This window comes from Melanostigma gelatinosum (genome assembly GCF_949748355.1).
Source record: "Melanostigma gelatinosum genome assembly, chromosome: 13".
Lineage (NCBI taxonomy): Eukaryota > Metazoa > Chordata > Actinopteri > Perciformes > Zoarcidae > Melanostigma > Melanostigma gelatinosum.
In genome coordinates, this window is record NC_136646.1 from 3,503,339 (window position 1) to 3,513,748 (window position 10,410).

The 10,410-nt window shown below is 45.0% G+C and overlaps 1 protein-coding gene across 1 annotated transcript in view; it reads right to left on the minus strand.

The window, feature by feature from the left end:
* Positions 1–1,084: 1,084 nt before the first annotated feature.
* rrn3 (RRN3 homolog, RNA polymerase I transcription factor) overlaps positions 1,085–10,410 on the minus strand; it is a 19,617-nt gene continuing 10,291 nt past the window's right edge. Inside the window, exons 10-17 of the mRNA XM_079281073.1 lie at positions 9,814–9,937; positions 7,090–7,220; positions 6,448–6,578; positions 6,135–6,322; positions 5,547–5,655; positions 4,891–5,043; positions 4,461–4,545; positions 1,085–2,205 (exon numbers count right to left, since the gene is read on the minus strand). Coding sequence (XP_079137199.1) covers positions 2,056–2,205; positions 4,461–4,545; positions 4,891–5,043; positions 5,547–5,655; positions 6,135–6,322; positions 6,448–6,578; positions 7,090–7,220; positions 9,814–9,937 — 1,071 coding nt within the window. The 3' untranslated portion in view covers positions 1,085–2,055. The remainder of the gene's footprint in view (positions 2,206–4,460; positions 4,546–4,890; positions 5,044–5,546; positions 5,656–6,134; positions 6,323–6,447; positions 6,579–7,089; positions 7,221–9,813; positions 9,938–10,410) is intronic.

Genomic DNA, 10,410 nt, shown 5'->3' on the forward strand with positions numbered 1-10,410 from the left:
ATGAATGAATGAAATTTATTTATAGAGCGCTTTTCACAGACATGACATCACAAAGTGCTTAACAGCAGATATTTAAAAACATAGAGAAACATGTCAGACCCTTTGAAGATACGGACTCATTCTAAAGCCTCGGCTATACTTTCCCCAAGGACGGTCGCACGGACATGAGCTGACGTGGAAACTTGTAGCTCTTTATACTGCGTGCAGGTTTCCCCTCACGACGAACAAACACTCTTTATGTGCATATTATGCTGCATCAGCTCAGTCAGACAATGGTGGATGTGCACAGGCAGACAAAAAGCTGCTGCATAGAACCCCAGGGAATATACTGATGACAAAATAATAACAAGGCAAGTTTATTTGTACAGCACATTTCAACAACAAGGTAATTCAAAGTGCTTCACATGAAACCATTAAAAGCATAAAGGCAAAAGTAAAGGAGATTTAAAACATACATTGAAACAATAATCGATGTCTCCCTGAGACATTGCGCTGCACGCAATCAACCATACACTGCCGCAATTCTGCAATTACTCGCACACAAACCACGTCTGGAAAAGATCTCTGCCGATCTACGTTTTATCGTGTACGCCTTGCACGAACTCGGTCCCGGAGGAAATGGCGATATATTGTGCAGTCCTTTTAAAACCATTAAAAGCATCAAAACATAAGGCAAAAGAAAAGGAGATTTAACAGCAATTAAGAACAGTGTAAGAAATAAAATGCAGTAGTAAAATGCAGAAATGCAGGAAATTGATTAATATATTAATTGAATGTGGTTCAATTAAAGGCAGCAGCAAACAGAAAAGTCTTCAATCTTGATTTAAATGAGCTGAGGGTCTCAGCAGACCTGCAGCTTTCTGGGACTTTGTTCCAGATATGTGGAGCAGAAAAACTGAACGCTGCTTCTCCATGTTTAGTTCTGACTCTGGGAACAGAAAGTAGACCGGTGCCAGACGACCTGAGGGGTCGGGATGGTTCATAAGGTAGTAGCAGATCAGAGATGTATTTTGGCCCTAAACCATTCAGTGCTTTGTAAACCAACAGCAGGATTTTAAAGTCAATTCTTTGTTGGACAGGAAGCCAGTGCAAAGACATCAGAACTGGGGTGATGTGATCCACCCTCCTGGTCTTTGTGAGGACTCGAGCTGCAGCATTCTGAATCAGCTGCAGCTTTCTGACGGACTTGTTACAGAGACCTGTAAACACACCGTTACAGTAGTCCAGTCTGCTGAAGATAAATGCGTGGACAAGTTTTACACATCCTGTTGAGACATAAGTCCTCTAATCCTTGATATATTCTTCAGGTGATAGTAGGCTGATTTTGTAATTGTCTTGATATGGCTGTTCAGGTTGATGTCTGAATCCATAACTACACCTAGATTTCTGGCTTGGTTTGTGGGTTTTAACATCAGTGACTGAAGCTGAGCGGTGATTTTCAATTGTTCGTCCTTGGTACCAAAAACAATTACTTCTGTTTTATCTTTGTTTAATTGAAGAAAATTCTGGCACATCCAGTTGTTGATTTGTTCAATGCAGTTACCCAGCCCTTGTATGGGATTATAGTCCCCTGGTGACATAGTTATGTAGATTTGTGTGTCGTCTGCATAATTATGATAACACACTTTGTTGTTTTCCATAATCTAAGCTAGTGGAAGCATGTAGATGTATGTGCATGTAACAGGGTTCACACACATTTTTACCAATAAATAAAAACCTTTATTTTTTTTCCAAAACTTGTATAAGTCTGCATTTAGATATTTTCAAATTCCATGACTGGTTGTCCACGAACGTACAATTATATTCCATTTCTGCCAATCGATCCCCTCTGCTACGCACTGGCCCTTTAAGACAGACTGGAGACCCTTTAAATCCATCCGACGACAGGCGGCCACAGCAGCTCTGTGAACTGTGTGGACCCACAGCTCCCCGAAGAATCGAACTCTGAACTTATGTTTTATTACCACAGATGAGTGTTCTTGTCACGTCTCTTCAAGTGTGACCGGCTCATGTATTCTTCTGTTTGTGTTTCAGGCTTGAGAAATGTCATGTGCATTATTCGGGTCTCTGGAAGGTGAGGGGGGGTGACCCCACACAGCTGGGGCTGTGGAGGCTCGAGTCGTAGGAGCTGGGTGTCATCCCCACAATGCCCTCGGTCTGGGGCGTCTCCCCACACAGGAAGTCGTCCTCGTCCTCCCTCGAGCCCTGAGACACACAAAGAACCAACACAACCTCAGTTCACGTGACCGTGAGCCTGACAATCTGAAAACAGTCCGAATCCATCAAGGAGCACAAGCTGACACAGCAAGACTGGAAGACCGATCGTCACATTTTGACCTCATGCATATATTTTCCTTCTATGATCACGTTATCACAGAGAAACTCAAACAGCTTTACACCAATCCTCCATGTGTTGTTTCATGATAGCAGTTGCATTATGGGTTCTTCCATTACCAACCTATATTACAGAGTAAACGCTCAGATAATTCCATTTCATACTGATGATTATTTTAAGAGACGAAACGATTTGTCCATTAATTGATAGAATTGAATCAACAACTATTTTGTGAATGAATTAATCGCTGGTGCTGAGCAATATCGACTTCATCAATTCATTGAAATGTATGCGTTAGGACTGTAATGAAGTCAAAGGTTCCTAAGATCATACACAGTCCATAATGTTAGTTCATTTATCGATGTCCAAAGAAGATCCGCTCACGGCCTCACTGAAAATGACCGTGCACACAGATTTGGGGGATTACTCTGCCCCTGGAGGAAAGCTCAGACTGGATTCAGTCCATTACTGGTCATGATGTGGACAACTCGCATTCTGCCGCCGTCCTACGTTGTTGCTCTCCGAGACACTGGACCTGTCCTCTTGATGTGTTGCAGGAGTCCCCTCCCACATAGACGGAGTGGGACTCTGTGAACAGCCGGCCTCTGGCATGCTCCCCGTGTTGCTCTTTTCGTCTGACTTGCTTCTTCCCAACCTTGCCAGCTAGTGAAGGACACACCAGATCCTTCGGCTGCCTTCCCTCATCTTCTTGATTCCCTCTTGAAACTCACGGGACTCTCAGCTGTTTGAGGACAGCTGGTATGGTGCTGTTGTCGAAGGCGTTATGCTTTTTCTTTTCCAGGTTCAACTCTGCACTGACCAGCATCACTGACGAGGACCGCTGCCTCTCTGGTTCTCCACTGTCATGGACGACTTCATAGGCTGCACCGGTGCCCCTCAACCCACTCAGAGAGTCAATGACAATTAGAAACATCTTTCCCAATACTGGCCCACTAAATCCATGGTTGGTTTGGCCATTCCCTCAGATGGTGGTGCTGTTGCTGAAGAGGACTGACATACATTACATCTAAATCTGCATCCACGTTTGCCCACCACACACAGCTATGTGAAGCGCCTCAGTCACAGCCGGCCGGTGTGAGGCCACGCCCTGATCTTCATGAACAGGTCCCTCCAGCCGTGTGTTGCACCTCAGCTTCATCTTCAGCTGGTCTCATTCCGGGATTTGTATCAGCATCACAAATCAGTCTCAGGGGGCTTTACCATCCCTTCAACAGTAGAAGTCCGACCGCTCCACATTTTGCTGCCTGTCATCTGATTGCAGGTCAGAGTTGTTGATTCAGCCGAGTCTGCAGTTTATGCTCGTTGCAAAAGTCAAGGGTCCCAAAATCATACACAGTCCAGAATGTTTATTTTCTTTGTTTACTGACGTCCAAAAAACTCTGTACAAAACACTGTACAGTGTGTAAAAAAGAAAATCCATTTCCACTTTTACATCACATCATATTACATCACAGTCATTTAGCTTTTATCCAAAGCGACTTACAATTCAGATTCTACACCGCAGGCTCAGCTACGGGAGCAGGTTTTGGGTTAAGTGTCTTGCTCAAGGACACATCGACATGCGACTAGCGGAGCCGGGGAGTCGAAACGCCGATCCTCTGATTGAAGGACGGCCCTGCTCTCCACTTAGCCACCGTCGCCCACTAATTGGCTAATGACAGTATGCAACGGCCACCACTCTCCTGAGCTCCTGTAGTTCTTTTCCCCCTGCTGGTCCCCGTCAGCTATGGAGCGAGAGTTGTGTTGAAGACGAGGACGTTGCTTCACCGTTGTCGGGGATGTGAATAACAAGACTCTAAACTGACTTACACTCGCTGCAATCTGACCAACAATGACCTGCCCACCTTTAAGCCACGTCTCCCAGCCCTCACCTCAGCTTCTCCACTCTGCTCCGTCACTTTATGTCCTCGCTTCATTGAGTAATGTCTTTGGGATTTGAACCGTCAATCGAACAAATCAAGACATCTGAATAACTCATTATTATTATTATTTTATAGACACGTTGATTAAAGAAGAAAACAATCAATAATAAGTATTAGTAGTAGTCCCCTAATGCTATGGCAGTGCAGTAGTAAACTGCTAACACTTCTTGAACATTGCTCACCTGTTGTCCTGTTTTGGAGGGAAGCAGCTCCGTGTCTGCTAGCTCCTCCCACACCTGGTACAGTGGCTCAATCAGCTGAACAGACCTGCGCACACACACAACCTTTGAGATCAGGTTTATTGAGCTTGTTCAGTTGTCCAGACGTAGCAGCTTCTTCAGCTAATTGCACACAATCACCAAACATGGGGTCCTACAGGACACACCGTCTTCTATTTCATAAGTTAGTGACAAAACAGCCTCACCACATGGTCCAGGGATCACGGAACTCTAAGTGTTTGCGGAAACAAAAAAAACATTCAGCAGTTTCCAATTCATTCGTAACTTTAAAGAGTACGGTGAGAGCGCGGCCTGTTCTTCAGACCACTGATTGCTGTGGGAAGTAACAACTGAGCGAGAGGATGTCATTAGAGAGCATAATCAGCCAGTGTACCTCTTGAGCAGGTAGGGGTCGAAGGGGAAGAAGCTGTCCAGAGGGTTGGTGTTGGTGGTCACACTGTCTCCTCCTGCAGAGCGGCGGACCACCGGCAGCACGTGGCGGTTGTTCCTCTCTATGATGGTGTAGCAGAACACCACCTGATACGTCCTGCAACAAAGAACAGCAGCTGCTGTGACTGAGAGCAGACAGGGAACCCTTCAACAGCACGTCTCAGTCCACTCTGCTGTCCTGTTATTAACTTCACACTGCACCACCTTCTCTGCATCACACGCTCAACTGGGACGTTTTTGTTTTTAAATAACTGTTTGAGGCCCAAAAGGCAAAACTAAAAGGCAACATTTCACATACAATAGAAGTAAAGATAAAGCTGAACTGTGTATGGGAACCATTGTTTCTAAAGTCGTTCAAACTAGCTCTACCTCGAGCAGCTCCACCAGTAGAATGCTGCTCCAACAGTGATTCATCAGAATCAATCCAATCACATCTACTCGGGTAACATCATATTATTAAATATGTGATAATCTATCAGTCACACATTTTATACTAAACAGCTACTTCTACCACTTGAAGTACATCTTGCTGATAAAGTGGAGCGTTACTTTGTCTTATCTTCTTCCACCGCTGCATGTAGGATGTAGGGCAGTGTGTACCTGGTGATGGCAGCGAACATGTTGGTGACTGAAGGCAGGCAGACTTTGAGAGGGTTGAGCTGACACATCACCACCCGCTCCAGGTTCAGACCCTGCAGGTACTCCAGACCTGACAACACAAACACACTCTGGATTCATGTCACACAATATCAACATTTGATGGGGACATGCTATTTAACAACATCACATGACTGTTTCAGTGACTTTCTGTTATTTTAACAGTACACGAAATGCAATGGTTTACTGAAGATCTTGAACATATTGATTATCAGTTCATGAGTGACATTAAGTCTTTCAGTTTTCAAGCTGTAAGCAGCAAATATGATGTTCTACTCTCTTGTGCTGCTCTATTTGACAATACAAATGCATAATCAGTTCACTTATAAACCATGGAACGCTCGAATATGTCTGAAGCTTGTGTTAGCCCTTAAACCCTGGTGTGGTGTTTTCAGCAGCTTGTCTTTTAAAAGCAAACTTCATTCACTGATGGGCTTTGTGTGGTTCGACACATTTTAAGAACCGACAGTGAAGTGAAGAGTGAAACTCAGGAGTTCAGGTGTGGACCTGTTGAAGACCGGAGGAGAGTACCTTTCTTCATGTTGCCCTGCAGCATGGCTCTGTGTCTGAAGATGAGTGTGTAGAAGGCGGCCTGGCAGGTGGTGTAGAAGGGTCCGTGCAGGCTGATGTCACAGTAGGCCTGTCTGTCGCCGCTGTCCTGGCTGTCGATATAGCAGTGGATCCAGGAGAGAAGCAGGTCCAGACAGGCCCGCACAGTGCTGCAGGAGGAGAGGACGAGGACACTGGATTAGAACAACTGCAGGACACACACGGTCACAGAGGAATCAGCTGCTCACTTTGGCTTTAAGACGCCTCTGTGGTCTCTTCAGCAGCAGGAACTCACAGCACAGGGATGAACTTGGCTCGGGCCAGGAAGCTCCCCAGGTATCCGGCAGCAGCCTGGCGGAGGACAGCGGGCTGAGACGGACTCTGCAGGATCTTCCACAGGTGATCCAAGAAGGCCTCGGCCAAAGCCTGGGACACAGAGAGGACAACACATGCAGGACTCAAGGAAGGCCTCATCTCACAAGGAGCACATTCTTCAAAGAAGATGAAATAATTAGACCTTGTTGTAAATAAAAAATCCATTCAAGTTCCCAGAAAAAGCAGCATGGGTAAGTTAGCATTGAGAGGAGTAATGTCTATCTGAGCAGAGTGTGTGTGTTGTTATCACAGCTTCTCTGTGCTTTGTTCACAAAGATGGCCGACTCTTCTCCAGCTGCCAAGGTGAACATCACTACCATTCATTTGGAGTGTTTGTGTTTCCCTGATGAATGGAAGTCCAATGATCTCACTCTTTTAGCTCTGCTTTTGAAATGCTGAATGCTCCACTATGTTCACCTGCCTGTGTCTGTCAAGTCACCTGACCTCAGTCCAACTGGTCTTCAGTGTCTCACAGCTGAAGACCAGGCTGAAGGCTAAATGCCACATACTGCTTTTTCCTATTGTCACACCAACCCTCATACACCGTGTGGGAAGTACTGACCACTCTGAAGCTGCACAGGTAGAACAGTGTGTACTGGACATGACAGGAAGCATGTGTCGGCAGAATGAGCTTGTCAAACACACTCAACAAATCTCTGTACAGATCCTTAGTCCTTTCCACATGAAGAGAGCCTGAGAGAGAGAAAACAGAGGAATGAGGATGACACGTTACCGCCGAAGATATTCACCAGTACACCAACAAATGTCAGAGTCTGTCGAATATATGTCTCTCAGTCAGAGCCTTCCTAAGCCTTGCTGTTATTATTCAGTCCTGTCATGAGACATGTCTGTTATTATTCAGTCCTGTCATGAGACATGTCTGTTGTTATTCAGTCCTGTCATGAGACATGTCTGTTGTTATTCAGTCCTGTCATGAGACATGTCTGTTATTATTCAGTCCTGTCATGAGACATGTCTGTTGTTATTCAGTCCTGTCATGAGACATGTCTGTTGTTATTCAGTCCTGTCATGAGACATGTCTGTTGTTATTCAGTCCTGTCATGAGACATGTCTGTTATTCAGTCCTGTCATGGGACATGTCTGTTATTGGTCAGTCCTGTCATGGGACATGTCTGTTATTATTCAGCCCTGTCATGAGACATGTATGTTACTCGTCAGTCCTGTCATGGGACATGTCTGTTATTGGTCAGCCCTGTCATGGGACATGTCTGTTATTGGTCAGTCCTGTCATGGGACATGTCTGTTACTGGTCAGTCCTGTCATGAGACATGTCTGTTATTGGTCAGTCCTGTCATGAGACATGTCTGTTGTTATTCAGTCCTGTCATGAGACATGTCTGTTGTTATTCAGTCCTGTCATGAGACATGTCTGTTATTATTCAGTCCTGTCATGAGACATGTCTGTTGTTATTCAGTCCTGTCATGAGACATGTCTGTTATTCAGTCCTGTCACGGGACATGTCTGTTATTGGTCAGTCCTGTCATGGGACATGTCTGTTATTATTCAGCCCTGTCATGAGACATGTCTGTTACTCGTCAGTCCTGTCATGGGACATGTCTGTTATTGGTCAGCCCTGTCATGGGACATGTCTGTTATTATTCAGTCCTGTCATGGGACATGTCTGTTATTGGTCAGCCCTGTCATGGGACATGTCTGTTATTATTCAGTCCTGTCATGGGACATGTCTGTTATTGGTCAGTCCTGTCATGGGACATGTCTGTTATTGGTCAGCCCTGTCATGGGACATGTCTGTTATTATTCAGTCCTGTCATGGGACATGTCTGTTATTGGTCAGTCCTGTCATGGGACATGTCTGTTATTGGTCAGCCCTGTCATGGGACATGTCTGTTACTCGTCAGTCCTGTCATGAGACATGTCTGTTACTGGTCAGTCCTGTCATGAGACATGTCTGTTACTGGTCAGTCCTATCTTGAGACATGTCTGTTACTGGTCAGTCCTGTCATGAGACATGTCTGTTACTGGTCAGTCCTGTCATGAGACATGTCTGTTACTGGTCAGCCCTGTCATGAGACATGTCTGTTATTATTCAGTCCTGTCATGGGACATGTCTGTTACTGGTCAGCCCTGTCATGAGACATGTCTGTTATTGGTCAGTGCTGTCATGGGACATGTCTGTTACTCGTCAGTCCTGTCATGAGACATGTCTGTTACTCGTCAGTCCTGTCATGAGACATGTCTGTTACTGGTCAGCCCTGTCATGAGACATGTCTGTTACTGGTCAGCCCTGTCATGAGACATGTCTGTTACTGGTCAGCCCTGTCATGGGACACGTGTTATTGGTCAGCCCTGTCATGGGACATGTCTGTTATTGGTCAGCCCTGTCATGGTACATGTCTGTTATTGGTCAGCCCTGTCATGGTACATGTCTGTTATTGGTCAGTCCTGTCATGGGACATGTCTGTTATTGGTCAGTCCTGTCATGGGACATGTCTGTTATTGGTCAGTCCTGTCATGGGACATGTCTGTTATTGGTCAGCCCTGTCATGGAACATGTCTGTTATTGGTCAGTCCTGTCATGGGACATGTCTGTTATTGGTCAGCCCTGTCATGGGACATGTCTGTTATTGGTCAGTCCTGTCATGGGACATGTCTGTTATTGGTCAGTCCTGTCATGGGACATGTCTGTTATTGGTCAGTCCTGTCATGGGACATGTCTGTTATTGGTCAGTCCTGTCATGGGACATGTCTGTTATTGGTCAGTCCTGTCATGAGACATGTCTGTTATTGGTCAGTCCTGTCATGAGACATGTCTGTTATTGGTCAGTCCTGTCATGGGACATGTCAGTTATTGGTCAGTTCTGTCATGAGACATGTCTGTTATTATTCAGCCCTGTCATGAGACATGTCTGTTATTGGTCAGTCCTGTCATGGGACATGTCTGTTATTGGTCAGTCCTGTCATGGGACATGTCTGTTATTGGTCAGTCCTGTCATGGGACATGTCAGTTATTGGTCAGTTCTGTCATGAGACATGTCTGTTATTGGTCAGTCCTGTCATGAGACATGTCAGTTATTGGTCAGTCCTGTCATGAGACATGTCTGTTATTGGTCAGTCCTGTCATGGGACACGTCTGTTATTGGTCAGCCCCGTCATGGGACATGTCTGTTATTGGTCAGTCCTGTCATGGGACATGTCAGTTATTGGTCAGTCCTGTCATGAGACATGTCTGTTATTGGTCAGTCCTGTCATGGGACATGTGGTTTCAACACTGGTTGTCAGTGTAAAAGCTGTGTTATTCACAAACCATCGACATGGCAGACGTCCTTGATGTAGGCCATCAGAACAGCCATGAGAGTGTCCAGCCTGTCAGCCACCGGGTGGGCCATCGCAGTCGCCCTGGAGGGGTGATCTGCTGACATGTCCTCATCCTGACACACACACACACACACTTCAGAAAGCAAAGTAATACAAAACAACCCTTTCAACATAGTGCAGTCACTTTTCTTCACATTCAGGTGTGATGTATTTATATTTATTTTCTTGATGGCCTGAATGCGTACGTGCTACAATAATTCATTCATAAGTCATACAATCTAACACTCAAACAGTCAGAGTTGATGAACAATGTTTTCCTCATGTTGATATTTAATGTGAAGATGTCGGCCATCTTATCTGTCCAGAGAATTGTTTCTGTTGTAAACAGCAGCAACAAAACAATTCTCTGGGCGATATTATGAATCGCTTCTTTCAAGTTATAACTTCATTTCCTTTAACATCAACTTCTGTTATTACAGATTTATTTTGCTGTATTTTTGATTCCCTTTTAATCTTAACAAATACCTGCATTCACCAAAACTCTCTTAAACAAAATATGAGCTTCAATGTTTTTGTTTATTATTGT